Source organism: Saccostrea cucullata, unplaced genomic scaffold (assembly GCF_032062105.1).
Source record: "Saccostrea cucullata isolate Sc308-1 unplaced genomic scaffold, CSIRO_AGI_Scuc_v1 ctg1919, whole genome shotgun sequence".
Classification (NCBI taxonomy): domain Eukaryota; kingdom Metazoa; phylum Mollusca; class Bivalvia; order Ostreida; family Ostreidae; genus Saccostrea; species Saccostrea cuccullata.
In genome coordinates this window covers 116822-140150 of record NW_026919405.1, presented here as the reverse complement: position 1 = coordinate 140150, position 23329 = coordinate 116822, and the positions used below count along the sequence as shown (strand labels likewise).

Genomic DNA, 23329 nt, shown 5'->3' with positions numbered 1-23329 from the left:
GTTACTTGTAAGATGTATATGTTATATCTGTGTATTCTACCTGGCTGTGTGCTTTAAAAGGGGGGGGGGGGGTCGACTTGAACATAGTACCTAAGCCATAACGTATGAACGGTAAGTGATAGGGCTTTCGTATTTCAAGAATGTAATCATTTTGAAAAGAACTTTTATTGGATATGACGAACTTTGACCTAGTTCTTGGAGAACACATGTGTACATATTAATCTTTTTTCTGTTTTGTTTCTATGGCAATTATGAGTGACTTATTACAATTATTTTAAAAGTAGAAATCACTTTGACACATTGCAAGGAATAAACATTGAAAGTTTCAAAACGATTGCCTGCGTAGTTATTGAGAAAATCGAAATAAGAGAATTTTAACTTTCACCTGGTTTCCATGGCAATAATCGATTATTTGAAAATTTTAAATGCAAATCGCACAACTACAGATACTAATCATTAACATAAGAAAAGTTTCATGAGGAACGTTAAAGGGACCAGAGAGAACACTCTTGGACAAAATTTGTCGCTTTTTACAGGTTTCCATGACAACGGTAGACATATTGGAACTGAACAACCTAAATGCACAACTACAACCAGTGATCGTCCTTTGAGGAAAGTTTCAGAAAGATTGCCCCAGCCATCTCCGAGAAACAGCCTGGATAAAAAAAAACATGCGTACAATATCAATATGTCGTCCCCGACTTCGTTCGGGGCGACATAATAATGCTCAATACAGTATATATAAAGGCTGTGCGTTAACAGCTGACAGTTACAACCAAGAAAACAGTTTCTTTCATCATCTGAAATTTTACATTTGATCAATGTTAATCTGGATATTTCTATTTTCCTTGAGGATTGCCAAATGGTTGAATTGCCGTGTGAATGAATTTGTTAAAGGTACTTAGACACAGATTTGAAGTTAATATTTTCTCATTTTTTCTGTAAAATATCACGAATTATATATTTTAATAGTATTTCACACAAAAATTAATTAAAAATCTTATTTCATTTAAAAGTTATTAAAACTTAAAATTTTTTGGCGGGTTTGATTGACACATCCTTGCACTTTCACAAAATTTAACTTTATTCTTAATCCTTATGAAAAGTGGCAATTTTGATGTGTTTTAATGAGAAATATTAAAACGTTTATCTAGAAAAATAATTTCATTCAGAGAAGAAATGTTAGAAAGCAAAACACCTTCACAAGTATCGTCATTCCGGACTAAGAGATGCGTCCAGAGTTTAGCAAATCGAGCACACTTGTGTTATGTACACAGTTTTTGTAAACAGGGCTCGAGTTCTGTTATTGTTTTTATTTAGAATTCACCAGGTGCGTTTAATCGTCACAGTCTGCTTACCACAACTGCACGGACTGACATTATATTGTGTGTTTGTTTTGCTTTAGAACGTGTCTACTCTGAATTTTCTGGATTATAGTATTAATATTTCTCATTTATACAAAACGAGATTGCCACTTTTCCTAAGGATTAAGAATAAAATTAAATTTGTGAAAGTGCAAGGATATGTCAATCAAACCCGCCGAAAAATTTGAAATTTCAATATCTTTTAAACGAAATAAGATTTTTCATTAATTTTTGTGTGAAATGCTATTAAAATATATAAGTCGTAATATTATAGAGAAAATAATAACTTCAAATCTGTGTCCAAGTACCTTTAAACATTGACTGTATTCTGTCCACGTCTGACATGTTTACATTTACACAAACACATGCTTTGAAACATGCAATCTGATTGGTCAAAAAAGCTGTAAGCAAATCTATGGTTGGTCGAGAGGAAAAACCCGAATAAACCTCCCAGAACGTCATTTGAGGTGATCTCACTCTGAGGTACACACCAGTAAATGACGTCTAGACCAATCAGAGAGCACCAAAATTCCTTATTATTTAATAATAGTGTAAATATATATTTCGAAATCAGAAAATATTATTTGTTCAAAAAAATCCTTATACGTCTGCTTGACAGGTAGACAGGTCGACACGTAGACATGTTGACAGGTCGACAGGCTGACATCAATAATACTGTGAAATTTGAAAGTAAATTTGCTTATAAATGTGCTTTTATAACTGGTTGACAGGTAGACAACATTATTCATATGTATTTTGAGTTGACAATAAGACGTGTTGACAATATTTATATATTCTGCTCAATTATACTAAAATAAGTCAGCATAATACATGTACACATTGTTGAGGTAATTTGATTTCTGTGTCAAATGGAGATGTATATACATCTAACTGTTATCAGACATTGCGCATATATAATGAGAATAAAATTTAGACTTTCAGGCATTCAATATACATGTATCTATAACCTGTCTACCTGTCAACTTGTCGACCTGTCAAATTGTTGTTCTTCATTCAAACTGTTGACCTGTCTACCCGTCGACCTGTCAAACCTGCCAAATTGTTGTTCTTACTTTGAACTGTTGACCTGTCAACCTGTCGACCTTTCAAATTGTTGTTCTGAAAACAATTTCATTTGTTTAATATTCATTAAAAAGTAATTTGCATTTAATGTTTTGTTCATATATTTATATTAGAATATAATTGTTATAATTATACATAAATATTTATGATCTTACAAAAATATTATAATAACAAAACTGATTTACTGCAGATTATGTGGATCAGACTATATTCGTCTTATTTTGTACTTGACCCGAAGGTAAAAAGACTAATAGTTGATGAAAATAAGGACTGACTTCAGGTAATTGGCCCTGACAATGATTTACTCGCCTTGAAAATATAATAGCATTTTCTTTTAAAAAGTATTTTTAATTTATTAATAAATGAAAACAATTCTGGAATTTCATGCCCTTTTAACTTTTTGTTAACAAAGGAAAAAAAATATTTCAGGAAATAAATAAAAATACAGAAAAATTATTATTATACTTTATCATATTTACATTTGCAAATGTTTTCCTGTATATAACACTAATGAAAGCAATGCGCATCTATAAGTGTATAAATACAAGTAGGGGGTCAAGAGGTCATAGATGTGCGTATAGATAATAGTTCGACGTAATTTCTCAGTGACGTCATAAAGGGTCGATGCGCGTTCAGTGGATAACATACATGCCGTTTGGTTTAAAAAATAATGCATTTCACAGGTTAAAAGTCACAATCAGGTAAATATAAAGTATGAATAAGTCACAAATGTAAATATAAGTAACAAGGTATCATTTTAAAACATCTATCGGGCTATGAATACGGGTTGGTACAAGATTACATTCATTTAATCTCGTGACCAACCCGTATTTATATCCCGATAGATCTTAAAAAATGATACCTTATTTCTAAAATAAATATTCTACACAACGCGTTATCTGATTGGTTTAAGGTTATCACGTGATCGTGCCTTCATATTTCCCGTCGTCGGCACGTACGCTTTTCGTCATATTCCACCTATTCGAAACACCAAATGACTTTTCCCGCAATATAGTTCTCGTTCGTTGAACGAAAACTCCCAAGAGTAGAAGACGTCACAATAACCTGGTTTACGTCACAAAACTGATGACAATGTGTTGACCAAGGGGTTTTATAGTAACTTTACGTCAACATGGTATCAGTTTAATAATTGGTTTATAAATTGGTCATTCAACAGAAAATAACAGTAGATAAACACACATCTATATTGGATACATATAGATAATTTATATTCGTTTTGGCCCTATGGTAAAAAATGGTAAGAAAGTTGATTTGGCATTAAAAAGCTGTCGCACAATGAGGATAATGACTACAATACGGAATTAATATAAGAAAAAAACCCAATAAATATGGATTACAAAGATGTGTTTATAATTAGTAAGTAAACATTTAGGCATGTAAATTAAATCCGTATTTCATGATAGAAAACTGCAATCGTGTAGCAGACGATATTCAAATAGCTCTGTCATAGTGAAAATGTGTAACTACCACAAAATTCCATTTGACGTAAAACCCTTGATAAATCTTAGTAAAACATATTCAAACATTAATTTTGTGGTTATTCACAAGCAATTATAACATAGAATCGCATAACAAAATACAACTTAATCAAATACGAAACTCTGGCTAATACAAATAAGATGGCGGCGGGATGAAAACAACTTCTATGACTCCAACAATCGTGTGCAATTATGGCTATGTCAAGTGCTTATTTGACTCTTAAATAATCAAGTAAAATACAGTAACATGCAAAGATAATGAAGGCATGCACAATTCGCAACTCCTCTCATACCACTGATTGAAATTTGATGAAACTTTCACATCATCTTTATTGCATATTGCCATTGTGTCTTATTGTATACTTTTTGATTCGACACATATTTTGGGTTTCCCATAGCAAAACATGGACAATGTCACTATATTGATATGGGAGGTGGGGTGGGGGTATCTTTTATTGAACTCATTGAACTCAATATCATTGAACACATTGAAATCACCCGCATCTAGGGTAAATTTTTTCATGTGCACCAACCGGGACGGAAGTACCAAAGAACGATAACTCTATTTTACAAATGTTCTGTATTAAAAAAAATTCAGGATTTGTAATAACAATATTGCGATATTTGGTTGATTATATCGTGTGTTGAAAGTGAATCTGTATCCATCAGAATCTACTAGTTACAGCTTTCTTGTGATATATCGAACTTACCGTTACATGTAACATGACGAGAAAATTTGGGATTGAATCCCTCTCGAATTTAATGTTCCGAATAACATTACACATTATGATGACGCCCTAAAATACCGGGTACTTCCGTCCCGGTTGGTGCACATGAAAAAATTTACCCTAGATGCGGGTGATTTCATCGAAATATTTACAAATCGGGGGCATATAAAAATTAAATCGAAATATGAAAAGGAAGAGGAATGTATAACAAATTTATTGATGTATGCATATCCCATGTTTTATACTGATTTAGATAAATAAATAAATAAAGTTTGAGCGAGGTGAGGCGGATGACTAGAAAAGAGTTGCAAGCCTTCTCTCTTTATATGTATCAGTGGAAAACGGCATTTTTAAAAACAGCTTGTAGAGACAAAATAGTTGCATTTTTGATAACATATAGTGCATATTAGATTAGAAAAAGAGGAAAAAGATGACTTGAATCCTGATTTAAAAAGAAAAAAAATGGAAAGGTGGGGGGGGGGGTCCTTACCCCAAGTGCCTATGGATTTTAGCAGTAAAACAAGAACATGATTTTGTTTGTTTTTGTTTATTCATTTTAACTGATCAATACATATAACAAACAAATTTGTAATTAAACAAGACTGTTTTTAATGCAACGAAAGCTGAAATCATCTGCATTCTATATATAGGTAAGTCAGCAAAATTTCTCTCTGGTGTTAAATAGAACAGCGTAATCGAGACATGGTGACCTAATTCGTTTCTCTATAGAGGAAACAATCGGCCGTATTTATCGCCCTTAGTAGAATAGAAATAAAGTCCTTGTTGTCATGAATGATGTAGAATAACCTCCACGGTCTCAAACTGTTGTTTGAAATATAAAAGCCTCGACTTTTATATTTCAAACAACATTTCGAGACCGAGGAGGTTATTCTGCAATATTCACGAAAACGCGGACTTTATTTCTTAAGTATTTATCAGTTGAATCAGTATTAATCGAATCATGAAATTTATTATCAAAGGCAAATTCATTGACTTGTATCAATTTCGGGAAGAGGGGGATGGGTGGGCTGTAATAAAAATTCCAAAATAAATAATTTGGCTTAATTCTGAAATGCATGTACATGTTTTGTCCTTTTATTCCTTTCAATTTAAAGGACTTTTATAATTATTATAGATTTCTTATAAGATACAAGTCTCCTACTTGAAACTATAACTCCATGCATGTTTCAAATGCTGAAGTGTTCATTTATCTATAATTTGTGCTATTCTGTACTTTGAACGTGCTACAATTTAAGTACGCATTGGGCAATGTACATGTTTTTGCGCCTACGCAATGCCACGTTGTCAAGGACTTAGTCCTGCGACTAAGCGTATCTTTTACGGCTAGACTTACGCCACTTGGTGAAACGCAAATTACACCCGACTAAATTGTGGCGTAAGCCCCGGAAGTACGCCTAAGTTAAGGCTTAAATGTACGACTTTTGATGAAACGGGCCCCAGGTCATTGCAATACAATTTGACAACACATGCTTGTTCTTTTTATGAGAAGGATATGGAAATAATGAACAGTATTCAATCTCAACGTCCATTAAACAAATATACAAAATAAGAGCAGAGCAAACACGGACCACCGAAACATCAGAGGTGGGATCAGGTGCCATGTAGGAGTGAGCATCCCCTGCCGACCGGTCACACCCGCCGTGTGCTCGTTGTCATAATCAGGAAATAACGGAAAAAAATCCGTGGTCAATTCAGTGTATAAATAATGGACTAACAATTGGTATGAAACAGGGGTTCAAAAATTGTTTTTGTCATGGTCAAGTCCAGGACTTAAAAAGTAAATTTTAGGCAAGTCCGAGGAAGAAATATCTGAGACCATATTTACCTATACATCATTAAATTTATGTAACTTATAATTTATTTTCATTTGTTGCGTTGAATGAATAAAGACTATATGCATTAATATATATGTTTTATTTTTCCTCCATAAACTGTCATGAGTATTTTAACACAATACCAGACTGATAGATTACTGGTACATTACAATAACTTTTTCAAATACTCACTACTGAACAAACCATCTGTTACGATAAGTAAAAATAATACATGAATGAAATTAATGCAATAAAGACAGTTTGATTATATATACTGCATTGAATGTGTATAATTTTGGTATTCAGCAAGCCGATCAGGCTTCTTAAATGATTTTCATTGACTTGACATCAAAATTCCCTGGACTCGGTCTTCAATTCACGTACATTATACTCTGTACTGAAACACTTTGACAACTTGTTCAACATATCCGACCCACAGTGTAGACTTGCAGAAGGTTAATTTGATTGGATGGTTCACTTCATTTTCCGTCATTAGGAACTTCAAGAACTCCCCGTCGGGACTCAGAAGATGAATCTGTTTGTTAATTTCGTCAGTAACAAGGATGTTACAGAGGGAGTCACACACCACATCACCTGGAAAAAAGACCTCTGCCGGGTTCTGTCCACGGTAGACAGACTTCATACGACCAGAGGGAGACAAAATCGGTAGATCACCAGTTAAAATATCTGTTATGTTCACAACACAGATATCACTGTTATTGTTCTGTGTGACTCTGTATGGAAATGTAAACAGTCTGGTCTGACCGTCCTCCTGGTACTCATACTCATGGATGACACCTGTCATTGTGATGTGTCTCACCAGACGTCTACTTTGAGGCTCTAATTTGCATTCAGCCGATTCCTTGTCTTTCAAGGTGACCAATAGTCCACCGTCCACTGACTGACAGATTCCTACTGGTTCCAGTGGATCTGTACTGATGACTGTAGACACAGATCCTGATGGTGACAGACGGCCGATGGAATTGTTATAATAGTCAGTGAAATAAACATCACCAGTATCAGTTACACAAATGTCGTTAGCAGCTTTGATATTATATTTCTGTTTTATCTCACCTTGTTTATTTACTTGTTCAATGTTATCCGACCCTAATTGTTGTATGTAACACTGATCTTCACACAATGCCCTCAATACACCTATATGTTTATCTTCAAATTTAAATGAATTTGTTTCAGTCAAACTGATATCATCAAAATCCAGAGTTTTCCCAATCATCTTCACCAGTACCTCATCACTGATTTCTCCTTTAACGTATCTCACTGAATGTTTACAGTCCTTTATATCGACATCCTGATCAGAAAGCATTTTTGTCAGTTCCCTGTGGCTGTCCATGAAGCCGTAATCTGACATGGTGCTGCTGTTTTCCTCCATAAACTTTACCATCTCTTCTATTTCTTTCTTCTTTTTGTTTAGCTCATATTTCATTTCATCCAAATTTTTATTTTTTCCCTCCAAATTATCTCTCAGTCTTTGTTCATTATTTTTCTTGATTTCTGTCAATTTGGCAATTATCTCTTCAACATGCTTCTGAATTTTTTTTATCTCAGAGTCGCATAGTTCTTCATTTTCTGTTATCTGTTCGGACACTTCCTCCATCTTCTCATCAATTCCAGGCAGATCCTCTTCCTCGATCTTCTTCAGAAATGAAAGCAAACCTCTCCTCCTTTTGGTGGCTGCCGTGGGTATAGTGCTCAATTCATGTTCATTATGATCTGTTTTAGCACATTTACCACAAATGAATTCATCACAATCCTCACATAACATATCAATGGGTAGATCGTGGGTTTTACACATTTCGATATGCTCTTGGGGAGAGCCCAGTGGATATTTTGTTTACTGGCAGCCATTTTTGTTGGGAGCCTCCTACCTATGACTTATATCAGATGTACAGGTAAGGTATTTATACCCTGATGTTATTTGGACTTTGTCTGATAACACATTACATGATATGCACGTGAGCAGTCAGGTGCGCGTTAATAAATCTAAATAGATAGAGGTTGCTTTACACTATATGTATATTAATATGTCACTGAATTACTTTTTGACAATATATATAGCATTAATTAGTCCTAAGGAATGGATCTTTGCTGGCAAAAGGGGTTTTGGTCCACCTTAAATTCTTTGCAGATAATGCCACCAAACTGTGTACTTTCATTTAAGATCCTTAGAAGCTAGGAGAGAAAAAGATTTCATGTTCCATGTCATTTTCATAAAAAATGGGCCCATGGACCACCATGTTCATTTGAGTTAAGTAGACCCTGCTGCTCTTAAACAAAAGATTTTTTTCTCTTTTGGTATATTCCTATGTATTGCTAAGAAACAGAAATAGACAACCTACATATCCGATGTATTGGGCTACAATCCTCATCCAAGTCAAAAGGCTCGTCTGTTCTCTATCAGCAGATCAAAAAACTCAAGACAGGGAGATATCTCTAGAGACGACTTGACCTGCTACAGTTTATTTTCTTTACTATCAGGTTATATCTTCTCATTCTTACTGAAAGATGTACTTTTCTTGGGGAAAAAAATCCTTTCCTTTCACAACTTCTGTGGTAAATAATTTTCTTGACTTTGGTTTAATTTGCAAAGTTATAAAAGTTTACTTGTTGATTGAAGATTGGTTAAAGCTCAGGTAAGTTAGAAAATCATACAAAAAAACAAACCCAGGTATACATTTGATTTTAATTTGCGTTTCCTCAATGCCGTGTGTTTCCCGTTACAATTACAGACTGAATGGGAAAATGTTGGAATTACAATGTTTACATTTTAAACAAGTTTAGTTAAGTTTTATTTATAGGATCTAAATAAAACACGTTTTCTTTCGCTTTTTTAACAGTAACAAGCCCCATACAAGTCGTAGATTGTGCAAAGCAGAACCATGCATTTTTTGACCACTCGGTCACCGTAAATACTCAGTATATATGTAATCTATCGAAAAGACGTATATGAAACTTGGACAAAGAATCGATACAAAGCTTAACTATTGCTACCCTCCGTGCTGATGGAATACTACATCTTTCAAATGCCGAAAAAAAGACTTGACCTAATTCGCTTCTAACTCCGAAGCTGTGAAAATCTATACCCCATACGCTTAAAACAACACTCCTATACTTTCTAGCTTCTCCCCCCCCCCCCAAAAAAAAAAAAAACAAACTAGCCTAAATGATGTCTCTAGGGATGGATATTACATGTATCAGACTTGCTTCAGTTGTTGGTTCTGACCTACATTTTCCAGATGAGTAACCAGGTCAAAGTAGAATAGTAAATTTTAGCCACATTTAAACCAAATAAGTAAAGATGGCGTTTCTACTTATGCATCTTCGCTAGCCAAAGGGTTTCTGATACGCTCCTCTCATCATATAAACCCTTGGCATACGGTGAAGTCAAAAGACGGGATTGTTTTTCGTCACGTGATCTCGAATCTACCAGGTACGCACAGATTACGTTATCGCCAAAAATAAAGACACGTGTTTAAAAAATTAAATCAATGTTTTTTTTTTCAAGAAAAATTAAGAAGCATGCAATAATTGAATTAGTCGCCCGCGTGGCGCAGTGGTTAGAGCGTCTGCTCTAGAGTCGCGAAGTAAGGAGTCAATCCTTACGTCGCTGGTTCGAATCCCATTGAGGGACGTGGAGACCGGTCCTTCGGATGAGACCTATAAACCGAAGCCCCGTGTCGCAGTAGGTGTTGGCACGAAAAAGATCCCTCACTGCTCAAAGGCCCTAAGTGCCGAGCATAGGTCAAAATTTGTAGCCCTCCACCGGCAAGTGGTGGCGTTTCCATATGAGTGAAAAATTCTCGAGAGAGACGTTAAACAATATAAAATCAATCAATCAATAATTGAATTATGATTATTTATTATTTATAGAACAAAACTGAAGCTTCAATATAGATTCTTAATAACATATTTAGAAGATATTGGATGACACCATGGCTATTCATAGAATTGAATGTTTTCGTACGGATCGTTGTTTACTTGCTTTTTTCATTTCCGGGATTAAAGAGTGAAGATGTATCCCCAACGCAAATATCGTCATTTACCAAAAACGATTGCTGATTGGTCGACCTGGGTCTACTGAAATCCAATCAGAACTCTGGAAAAAAAATTCCGTTTCTATGAACACCGTAGGTCAAGGGTTTGTGAGGAGAGTAGCGTATCAGAAACTCTTGGCTAGCGAAGATGTACTTATGAGCCTTGACTGCTGAGTTAGACCTACATTTTCAAGATAAATGACAAAGATAATATTTGTTGTGATTAAACCGACATGGGTAATGAAAATAGGGGATAGACAATACCAGACTTGCTGTAGATGTTGGTTCTGACCTACATTTTCTGGGTGAGTAAACAGTTTTTAAGCAGATCCGTTCCCAGATAACTTAATCATGCTTGAACCAAGCTTGAACTTGAAAAAATAAAGTGGACAAAAACTATATGAAGTATATGTATTTTTTATTTGAACAAAACAAAAAATAGCCATTAAAATTATTATTTTTGTGAATACCTATATTACTGTTATACATAAATCATTAGTATTATTAACGGTTTCAACCAAGGGAACAGTTTCTTTTATCATCTCAAATTTTACATTTGATCAATGTTTATTTGGATATTCCATTTTCGTAGAAGATTGCCAAATGGACGAATTGCTGTGTGAATAAAATTGTTTAACATAGACTGCATTCTGTCCACTAAACCGAGGTCACTTGAGGTCATGATCAACTCGTACGCAAATGATGCCATGTACGTGCGCATTCTTGTAGGCCCCTCAAACACTACTGATGTTTCCATACCGGTGGGATTGAAGCAGGATCTACCATCTGTAGTGTACAGAAAAATAAAGAAACAAGTTTTGATTAGTACGTGACATACCACTATGTCTACAATGGAAATAGAATGGGCATAGGCGTCGGAAGCAAATTGAAAGTAGGAATGACACGATTTTTGGATTATTACATTTTGCGTTGTTGCAAAAGTCAAGAACGCAAAATGTAATAAAACACTTTTTGGTCAGCAAGATTGAGTACAATGTTCAATGGAGTTGTGGTCGATGAAAAGAAAATCAAACAAAATGAAAGATAGATATGTTTAATGGAATTCAAAATCAATAACTTTTGAGAAATATTTGTAGAATTTACCTTCTAAACTTTCTATGAAATATTGTATTTTTAGAACAGGAAATGCTAAGCTTCCAATTGAAGCAGGAAGATGGTATGATATTGCAAGAGAAAGAAGAATTTGTAATATAAGGAAATAGGAGATGAATTTCATATTTTATTTAAATGCGCTGACCCATACATTTACTATTACGCCCTAAGAAAGTATAAGTTACATATTAAATATTCCGACTTTTCAATATGTGGGCACACTTCAACCCACCCTTCGTTTACGCCAATTGTTTTTAAATAGAATTGGGGTGTACTAACCGGCGTTGAATTGAAGGTCCCGGGCTATTTCTCCATCTTCGTAATAAACATTTGTGATGACGTCATCCTCGGCAGCTATACCACGTGTGATACAGAGTTGATCCGGGACGTCAGAGAAATGTACTCGAATACGTCCCTCTGGATAATTCCATAGTATACTACCAGAGGTGCAGGTCGAATTCTTTGTTTGCACACCCCGAGTTAGAGGATTGTTACTACTCCTGGAAAATAAATTCAATCATATACTTTATATTATTATTTTACTTACATAAATAATCATATTTTGGTGTTGTTTTTTTTATAGAACACGCATGTGTTGCGTAAAGGGACCGGTAAATATTGTTTCATTACTAAACTCTTTGCAGTATAAAAAATTAGAGAACATGATTGATTTGAAGTTGAATTGTATATACTAGCAGTGGTTGATCCGGAGGCGAACAAAAATTGCAGTCCACTCTCTTTGGATTTGCGAAAGAGAGAGAGAGAGAGAGAGAAGAATGTTCCAAATTTTTTTCGGTATTTTTACTATAGAGAATGTTCAGCAAAAGTCTAATGTAATATACACAGCCAATTGAAAGACATGACTTAGTATATTTTCAAATTCTTAAATCTCTTAGTGGTTTTTAAATAAAATAATGAACTTGGTCAAAGAAAAACGTATTTTCTCTATGAAATAGACTACATGATAACCAGATAATAAAATATTGAAATCTCTTGGTATGTCCACACTCCAACCTGCATCCTATTGAGTTAGTTTTAAAAAGCAATATGAGCTGCTTTGAGAATTTATTTGTATTATTATATTATTAATCTGTATGTAATCTAGACCTTTATGATCAATAAAACCAAAATAAAGTTAAAAAAATGTTTCAGAAGAATTTTTTTTTGTATAATCGAATATACAATATTATATAAGAAATAATTATTGTACAGGACGACAATAATTCAATTTTACTTTAATCGACGCGTATAAAAAGTTCTTTCATAGCAAAAATGACCAACAGAAGTTTATAAATGTTCTATTTTTCTGTCCTTGAAATAGTTCATTACAAAATTTGCAACATTTTTTTCCGATGTCAAACATGCAGCTCGTATTGCTTTAACTACATGTATAAATGTTAATTGTACGATATGATAACTCTCTTCTTCTCCCTCTCCCCTTTTTGAAAAATTTATGGATCCGTGCTTGTACTAGTATACATGTATTTTGATGAATGAGCCCTGAATTTATTGAATTATATTTATTATAGATATAATGCCAACAACTTAAACGTACTCACCAAAAATTGATCGTACATAAATCTCGGCTCCCTAACCGAAATGCCGTAGAAAATCCGGCTAGAATTAACAGGGAGCCTATCGTATACACCATAGTTCACAATAAGTCAGAAATTACACCCAGTGATATCAAATGAATAGCACGTTGAGGAATAATCAGACATCTCCACTTTTTATCAATTCGTCACCGGATTCCGGGGTTAAACTATTATTTGATTTAAAATTTGTTTACTGTTTATGTATAGATATAATAAAGGCATGCATCAGATACAGTGTCGTGTATTTCAAAATAAAGATTCAGTCTTTAGGTGCATGTCAAGTACTTGTGTTTTCAAAATGTTTCCTTATTTCATCTTGTGTTTGTTACTTTCTAATTTTTATTTAATGTTTGGAGGAATATTATATCAGCGTGATACTCAGAGGCGTAAGCACAAACTTAAAGGGGGGGGGGCTCAACTCCTGAAATTCTTTGACAAGCAAAAAAAACAAGATTGAAAGGGGGGCTAGTGCCCCCGCTGCCCCCCCCCCCCCCCTGTGACTACGCCAATGGTGATAGTACATTCGAGAAATCATGAGAAATAAGATCTGTTTTTTTTTAAATCTCCTTTCAACTCCCATATTTATGTACAAATTACTGAAATACGGACCGCATTATAAAATCTAATTGTCCATGTGTTCGAACTTTCTTGAATCGTGTATTATAAGTGGTCCTTAAGATATGTCACTCGTGAAATTCTTTAAATCAAGGATTTTTAAAGATTTTTTTTTTAAGTACTCATATGCGACTCAAAATGGTAGAAAAAAATAAGGGGTCAGTGTGCATCATACTTATCTAGGGTACAATTAATTTGATCTTTTTGCACTTAAACTTTTTAGTAAATTACTTTAAACATGTTAAATTTGATCATATTTTATCAGATGTTACCATGGTGATAAATATAGTTTGAATAATATTTATCATTGAACAAATCCTGCAAATCAATGCGCATAGGTTATTGCGTGACCTTTTTGCACTAAAAAGTAACATATTCGGGGGTGTAAAAAAAATAAATACTTAGTAAGCAATAAAAACCTTTCCTTAAATCAAGATTTTAACGACTTAAGTGCTAATCAGTAACAATTATTGAGTACTTTAAAAAAAAAACGAAAGAAAAGGTTTTAAATTATTGGTCAAAATATGTGATTTTCAGGCGAAAAAATTTATAAATTTTATCTAGACTTATTTTACTTAAGCCGTTTTTTTTTTTCAAACAAAATTATTAACAAAAAAACAAAACAAAACAAAAAACCTTCCCCCGCCCCACCCACAGACGCAAGTTCGGCATGGACAAATTTCGCTGCATTTCATTTCCGGAAATATGCATAGCATTTCCGACATTTTTTTTTATTTCATTTCCGACATTTTTTGTTTTCATTTCCGACATAATTTCTTTTTCATTTCCGGAATTTACCCGTGCGACAATTCAATGTTTTCTAAGTAAAAGAAAATGGAATTTTGAAAGTATTTATACCAAAATATTAATAAAAATAATAAAATCATCTATGCATAATATATGCATACATGTAGCACCAAGTCTAGGTAAAAGAGTTCAATGAGTATAAATAATTTTCAACACGTTTAATGTGCACTAAATTAAATGTCAGTGACAGCATCATACTTATGTCCAAGTCACTGACAGATTAATTTACAAAATTAGAATTAAATGATTTATTTATGATTTATTCCTTTAAATTTTTCATAAGTAAAGCTATTAAATCTATAGGTACTACATATGTACCGGTATATGAAAAATGTCGGAAATGAAAACAAAAAAATGTCGGAAATGAAAACAAAAAAATGTCGGAAATGAAAAATTGATAATTACCTAAATTTCCGGAAATGAAATGCAGCCAAATTTAAGGGGGAAAACCCCATTAACAACTAGAATCTGATTTATCCGAAGAAAATTTAATATTTTTTCCCATATGAAATCCTAAACACAGGGTTCCGGTTTAATGAGATAAACCCTAATAATTTGGCAATCAACTGACAATAAAAAACAATATGCTATTATTGTTTTTTGAACAGTCGATTTGATTATTGCTATCGGATTTATTTATAAAAATCATCGCTGTTATGCAGTAATTAATATTTGAAGAATTCTGTCTATTTTTTCTAAATGAGAATATTTTTGTCAAATAAACTGTGTTGTTTTTAAAAGAGAATGACAGTGATTGAATCATGCCCCCTCCCTCCCTCACCCCCTCTTCTTCACACACACAAGCCAATATATAATCAGAGTCAACAATAAAACATCTGATGTCACTTGATCGTGTTTTTATTACAATAATACACCTACTGTTTGTTTCTCACACTTCTACTCGCGGGTCAAAGTCGCATACTGGAGGTTTTACTCAAGTTTATTGACTAACGTGATTTAATATTTTCAGAACTAAATCAATAAACAGGTTCCTATCAGATTTAGACTAATTGTCTCCCCTTTGTTACAGATTATCCCCCTTTATCTGACATTCTATGTGTTGAATGGTTGCGCTACATTTTATTTATTTTCAAGTTTACGTGCTATTGGTTTAAGGTTTTTTAAAAAGCTGTTTTATCACTTTATTAAGGTGAAAGGTGAGAAATTTTTGTTGAATAATTGACATATGATTAGCAACTAATTGACACGATTGTTAACTCCGCGTAAAGACATTAGCACAATTGGCTTAGCTTCTTTGATGTTTTATAATCTTGTTGGGTGTTTAATCAAGTGTAATTTTAAACTCATTAAAGAATTTATCATCCGATAAACAAGGTATGAAGACAGTTGAGGAATTAACTGAATTATTTTAATTAAGATTTCTTTGAAGCAATGATTATAATTCAGGGATTTCTTGAAATCTACCTCAAAAAACTAATTAAAAATACGTATATTACAGCGTAAAACGAATTTAAAAAATCAAAAAATTAATAAAATATCTAAAAGAAAAAAATACAATGCAAAATCTATACCATCAGATGTATAAGCATCAAACACATTAATTAAATCTTTGAGTTATTTTTGTGTATACATGTACATTTGTAGCTAGAGACAAAGAATTGATATTCTGTAAATTGATATAAATGTTATTAATGAAAAAAGTGACTTATCGATCCAGTGGACCGGGTACAGATTCTGTTTGACGTATTTTGTTTACAATGTATATTGAAATGTCCATAATGCACAATGTCACTACAATAAATGATTACTTACTTACTTATAGAGAAAATATATGAATTTATATACTTACCGTGTGTTATTCAAACTATGCATATATTTGAATACCAAATTCAACTAATTATTTTCAGAGTATATAATGTTGAAAAACTGTTATTTTAAGATAAAAGAATATTTTCAAAATCAATAAAATATTTAAGTAAAATAAATTTAAAAATAAAAAAAGTAAAGAATTTCAATTCTTTGCAAAAAATCTAATTTTGAAAATAATGCTTAATGTGCATGATACTTATTACTAAAATGATCGAGAGGGGGAGAGGGGTTAAAATAGGAACTAAATGTATGTATATTTTCTTTGATTTCATAATTTTCCTTTGTAAGTTTAAATTTTGAAATTGAAGAAAATAAAATTAATTTTATTCATTTAAAAATAAAAATTTGATCTGTATGAAAATGAATTATCTAACATTTAATATGTCTCACAAGCTTTGAGAAAAATCCAATTTAATTTTTTTTTTTAAATGAGCTAACAAATGCCACTGATAAGCTTTTTTTTAACTAAACCTTTTTTTAATTTGAAAATATTTATCGTCTATCTGTTAAATTATAGTTCTTCCTTTTTATTTTTGGAATGTGAAGTCAATAATCGATAGACCTCGATAAACATAGTTTTTACAAGATTTGACAAATTTCTTATGGATTTAAGAAAAAATGTGATAATTTTGCTCTAATGGTTCAAAACCTGTAAATTATATCTATTGTATGAAGCAGTTATAATTGAAATCTTGTGGCTTGCTTAACAATCCGTGATCAGCTACTTCAAACGGAATCGAAGACGAGAAGTGTGAACCCATTGTAACACCGATTAGCAAGTTGTTTACACAACAACAGTGTAGAAAAATTAGCTTAATCACCGTCAATTGCAGAAAAAGGCCAAAATCAACGGGCCGTGGTAATTATCCATTATAGGACAAACACGGCTTGTGTTTGTTTAAGCAGCCTTTTAGCCAAGCCAAATTAAACAAAGGGTGATACTTTCCACTCATTAAGACAGCATTGAAGATTAACAATAGGATTAAGTGTCAATTGGGGGATGAACGAAGTTACGGAAGTAATTAAACAAATTAAAATCCCGGGTATTTAATAACATCTCAGACCAAGAGCAGATCATTCCTTCACTGTCATTCACTGAGCTAACATTGAAAAGCACACATTTAAAAATATATTTGGGATTTACAAGAAATACAAATCGAACAATGTTGTCCGAATCCAAACCGAAGAGGGCCTCGTTTTCGATTGAGTTCCTGGCCAGAAGCAGTCATGATGAGGAGAAAGAGGAGGTGAAAGTTCAACAATTCGTGTCCCCAAAGATTGTTTCAGATGTTGTTTTTCAGCCTATAAAGAGATCGGACTTGATTGGTTCACCTTTTTTAACTCCAGAGAGGTTTACAAATACAAAAACTGTGTCGCCACATACCATGGGAAACGGTTATCCTCTAAAGTTGCCTCTGATCTCGCCAACAAATTCATCTGTAAAGAGGAAGCGGGAGGATTCGTGCGACTCCGGGGTAGAGAGTCCCTCCCCAGATCGATTTCGTCACATCAGCGAGGCTAGCAACTCATCCAGCAACTGTTCCTATATTTCAGGTATAAAACAAAAACCTTTGGAAACTATACATTAAAATGAACCCATACTATTGAGTATAAGATTATTTAATTTGATAATATTATAAAATTTTGTTACAAATTTTTTTTTAGAAAATTTTTTTTTAAAATTATTTTTTTATTATTATTATTATTATTATTATTATTTTTTTGCATTTTAAAAATAATTTTCTATATTTATTTTAGATCTCGATGATAGTGACGATCTGCACAAAAGGAAGAAAGCCCGCACAGCATTTTCTACAGAACAGATTAACGACCTTGAAAAGAGATACCAGTTTCAGAAATACCTACCCGCCAACGAGCGCCAAGCCTTAGCAGAGAAACTAGGCCTCTCAGATCAGCAGGTAACGTATTCTCTTATAATGAATGAACCAAAATGTTCTGATTATTTCAAAAGTTCATTTTCTCTACAAAATTCATAATATTACATAAAAAAAAATACTAGTATAACATTTAAAAATATTTTGATCATAAAAAAACATAATAATTAATTTTTTATTCATATGATATAGTATTTATATTTTTATTATGCTTTTAGGTCAAGACTTGGTTCCAGAACAGACGTATGAAGGAAAAGAGACAGAAGAGGGACGACGAACACGCACGGACATTCAGCTTGCCAACAGGTGGCGTGGATGTCTCCCAACTGACCGCTCTTGGCCTGCCCTGCCCGCCACCATACAACATGAGTGCCACAAACTTCGCACAACTTCCTGGATTCACACATCATTCCCCTCAGTATCCTATGACGTCATCTCCGGGACATTTTCCAGCAGTGCTTCCTCACCACGCGTCATTTCCTGTCAGCCCTGCCTACTTACAGAGACAGTCGTATCCACATCCGGTCCCGTACATGAGCCTCTCGCCAAATCTTCCATCACCAAAACTAGGACAGATCCCACGAGGGCAGGAGAAGAGTGGTGTTTGAACATTTAATTTATTTATTTCTGAACATTACTTGTGTGTGATATTTGCTAATTTCTGAACTCTGTTGAGAGAACTTATGTGTGATATTTGCTAATCACAAGCGTGTTTTATGTGCCAAATGTGAATAAATATATTTTATAAAAATCTGAAATATGTTGTGGTTTTACTTCCTTTATTTTATTTACTTCAAGCATAACTATTTGTAATTTCAAATACAGAACAAATCTTAATGAAAGAAGACGAGTTTTAGGACTAGGCTTAGTTTTACAGTAATATGAAAAATTGCAGAAAGAAGGTGTACAAAGAAAACTAATCAAAATTTCTACATGTACAAGATGTATATATATATAAATATTTAATTTCAAAAGTCTAACTATTGCAAAACAATGATGGTCCAAAAAGACACGATAATTGTTAAAATGAATAATCGATTTCTTTTGTATAATGTATGAATGTATACAAATTTTATTCATATTAAAAGTGAAAGCATGCCATTTTTCTCTCGTAGAGTTGTCGAACATTCTCCAAGAAGTGCATCAAGATTTACATCGTTGGTAACTCACCGACGACCTCGCTTCTGAAGCGAGACCGATCGACCACGGAGTTCGAACAATGGCCGATTTATGAAAGATGTGAAATTGCCACTATTTTGTTACAATACAGGATTATGGATGACTTGTTTAAATGTTGTTCAACATAATTGAACCAAACCGATTTCTTAAAATAGTTTGTGCAAATTTATTTATATAAGAATATTATGTTAAACATACATTGTACTCCCAATAAATAATGTCTCTAAGCTAAATATTTCTTTTGAAAAACAATAGATGAGGAAATCGTAATATTCAAACTTAAAAAGAAAAACTTAACTTTAGTTCAGTTGAAAAAAAAGACAAAATCATTAAAAAAATGTTTGGGATACATACATGTATATAATATTTTTTAAAAAAATATTCCAAATAAAAATTCTTCGCAATTCATTTAATTCAATTATATATAAACAAAGTCATTCAAAGTATAAAACGATGGGAAACCAAGAACAACGAAATTGCAAACATTCAACTTATGTTATGGGCGAACATTGGATACAAAACATATATTAAATAAAACATAGTGTAAATTTTTAATCTGGGTAAATTCTACATTTTTTTTTTCATGAATACTGTGAATTCTACTTGTAACAGAGATTATTTCAAACAGACCTCATATGATTTCTTTTGTCTGTGTATATAAAATTTAGTCGGTGACGTTCTGTTAATGGGATTGACACCCCAAGAGCATTAATGAGAACAGGCGACAGACGGAGTGATTAACTGATTTTTCCTAATTAAAATGACACGTCTGAGATGATCATTGAGTGAACCTCTGTTACACACACATATGTACAAAGATTTTTCTGAAATTTTATTCTAGAAAAACACATTGTCATCGTAAAAATAACCAAACACAAAGAAGTATTTTATCTATATTTATTGCAGATTTTTCTTTTAAAACTATAATAATCGATTCTCTTGTCAGAGACTGAAAAACTCCATACTTAGTTGCAGGTGCGTTATTATTTTACACGCGTAACAACCTTGAATTAAAAAATCGAAGTGTAAATTAGTTCACATGGAATTGTCTCATTATAAAAATCTTACTAAAAGTCACCATAATACATAAAACTCGGAGAAAAATATAAGATGTCAGTTGAAAATAGAAGGGAGAAAAGAAAAAAAAAAAATGAAATGAAAGTAAGATAAATTATGTTTCTTATTTTAAGAAATATATAAACATCTGTAACACAAGGACTCAATTTTCAAACAATGAATAGTAAACTTTTTTCGGACTCTAATTGTAGTCCAGTAAATGCAATGTTCAAATTAAAAACTTCATTCTCCCAATTTTTAAAACTGCATTTTTTAGCCACATTAAACTCATCGTAAATTCGATAAGATTCCTGATTGAATGTATGAATATTTCAACGATTTTTAGGAATTATAAATTGAAAGTGACGTGACCCCACATCAGGGGGGGGGGGGTCCTAAAAAAACACGAAAAGGGCGTGTTCCGTTCTCATCAACTCTGTATAAAAGTCAGTCAATTATGCGACGCGCTATTGAATGAGTAATATTATGTCACGATACAAGTAATGATTTTTTTTGAGGTATAATTATTTGTAGAAATCTTTGCCTCTTCTCTCAATCTTCACTGGATAACAAAATACCTAGTCGTTTTCCCTGTCAAGATTCCGATGTTTTTGGAGCCTAGAAAAAATGAAGAAGAGGGGTCATTCTCAAGTACAGTACACCTTATTTACTAATCGATACATGAACTTATCGATATCTACAAAGCAGGGACTAAGGAAAAAAAGTTTCATTCTAATTGAATAATTCATGCTGTAAATTCATGGATGTCAATATACTATATAGTATTGTGTGTGTGTGTGAGCTGAGAGAGAGAGAGAGAGGTTTAATGGCTATTTTCATTTTAATCTTTTTCGCGAATTTATATATGAATTAAATTTTTTTTTTCACTTTTGCAAGAAATGTATTCTCGTCCCTCATTAGAGGGTGCAGGTCACACTTCTATATCTTAATTTGCACTTTATTTGTCATATGTGTAACATCACCAATATCATTTATATAAGTTACAACACAGAACTTAAGACACACAGCAACACACCCTTACTCCTTCACCCTCACACACAAACAAAAAACTAACGAGGCAAACAAACACACAGAACACATAAACAACGAGTAGGTTAGTAAGATGTTTTGTTAAAAATGAGAAATTCAAATCGATGCGGTCTCCGACCTTTTTTTTAACTTCATCACTTGCTCCAAAGTTTAGTCTACTAGATGGATACAAACCAGCAAGCCAAGTCAAAAGTATGTAACATTCTCCATTGGGCTAAACAAAGAAAATTTAAAAGAATATATACTCACCGCCATATACAACAAATGCAGCCCGATTTCTACCATGCATTAAGTTTATTAATGTCTTAATCTAAGCGAAATTAATATTCTTGGGCATTTTTAAATACAAGTTTTTCAGATATTGCGGTCGAATTTTCTCTAACCTTGCGTAGTGTAGCAACTTTTTGACTTCCGGTCAAGAAACTGCCATTTATGCTATTGAAACACATGAACCTGATGAGTTGTTATATAGTGTATATTTGCATCTACATCTCTTTTTTTCTTTATTTTGAGAATTTCTAGCATTAGCAATGAAAATCAGTCATTTTGAGGAAATGAAGGCATCACATTTGGTAAAGAAAGAAAGATTTTTTTCCTGGCCTTTTAGAACAATACTTATGATTAACAGTTTCAAAGCCTTGAAAACCCAAAATATTGTTAAAAATTTTATTAAAAATGGAAAATTTTGAATTCTGTTAAGAGGGCTAAAAAGCAACTTCCGGTAATGGAAAGAAATTCATTCAAGCGTTAAATTACTGATTTGGCAAAGTAAAAGATGTCCTAACTTTTTTGGTACATAGTTATAACCTGTATATAATTTTCATCCTAAATTTAGGGTGTTGCGTTTCCATTGACGGTGAGTATACATATCCATAGCTAATCATACATTTTGTTTTTTTTTTTCAGAGAGACAGAGAGAGAGAGCATCCTTAATCTTTTACGAGGGACATTTAAAAAAAAAATAACGATCTACTCCTTTTTATGTCAAGTTTTAAAAAATAGTTTTCGTATTATAAAAGAAACAAACAATGTAAGAGATTATCAACTATTCCACATTATTATTAAACCCTCTCCTTAGTAAATTGAAACAGTCAATATTACATTGAAAAAGAGTACATTGTACTGTAGTAAGAGTGGACCAAAGTAGTGAAGTCGATCATAATTCCGCCCTAAAACATAAGTATCCTCTGTGTCAAATTAGTCTAAGTATAAAATGTTATGACACACACTTCCCAATCAATAACAGCATAACTATCCGAGATACGATGAGCAGTTCCTGTCATAAATCAGATTAACGAAAATGAATGTCGATAACTCGAAGTTGTCTCGTCTCGAAAAATACAACTTTCTTCCAGACGGTGTGATTCCTTATATTTAATTGTTTGGCTTACAATGAACACGAACAAATTACTATCATATCAATGTATCCATCACTGTCATATAATACCGCCATCTCAATCAGACTTCGGATGTTACAAAGATGGCGTAACAAAAAAGTCCCGAGTTATTATGTCAGACACGAGGTCACCGATTTCCGTTTTTTCTTTTGGAATTATGAAAGAAAACAGGATTATTCTTAGGTTATAAACGTCAATACAAATTGCGTCTAATTTTGTTTGTCACAAAAC

The 23329-nt window shown here is 32.9% G+C and overlaps 3 protein-coding genes across 3 annotated transcripts; 1 reads left to right on the top strand and 2 right to left on the bottom strand.

Annotated features, from left to right (window-relative positions):
- Positions 1 to 6894: 6894 nt before the first annotated feature.
- LOC134230852 (uncharacterized) lies at positions 6895 to 7911 on the bottom strand. The gene has a single exon (XM_062712711.1). The coding sequence runs from the start codon at positions 7909 to 7911 to the stop codon at positions 6895 to 6897; it is 1017 nt and encodes a 338-aa protein (XP_062568695.1).
- A 3137-nt stretch (positions 7912 to 11048) lies between these two features.
- LOC134230844 (uncharacterized) lies at positions 11049 to 13325 on the bottom strand. The gene is made up of 3 exons (XM_062712699.1): positions 13234 to 13325; positions 11954 to 12174; positions 11049 to 11347 (listed from the first exon to the last, which is right to left on the bottom strand). The coding sequence occupies exons 1-3, from the start codon at positions 13323 to 13325 to the stop codon at positions 11112 to 11114; spliced, it is 549 nt and encodes a 182-aa protein (XP_062568683.1). The 3' UTR covers positions 11049 to 11111.
- A 4359-nt stretch (positions 13326 to 17684) lies between these two features.
- LOC134230822 (homeobox protein ceh-30-like) lies at positions 17685 to 19147 on the top strand. The gene is made up of 3 exons (XM_062712682.1): positions 17685 to 18075; positions 18280 to 18440; positions 18635 to 19147. Exons 1-3 carry the CDS (start codon positions 17685 to 17687, stop codon positions 19022 to 19024), a joined length of 942 nt encoding a protein of 313 aa, XP_062568666.1. The 3' UTR covers positions 19025 to 19147.
- Positions 19148 to 23329: the final 4182 nt, after the last annotated feature.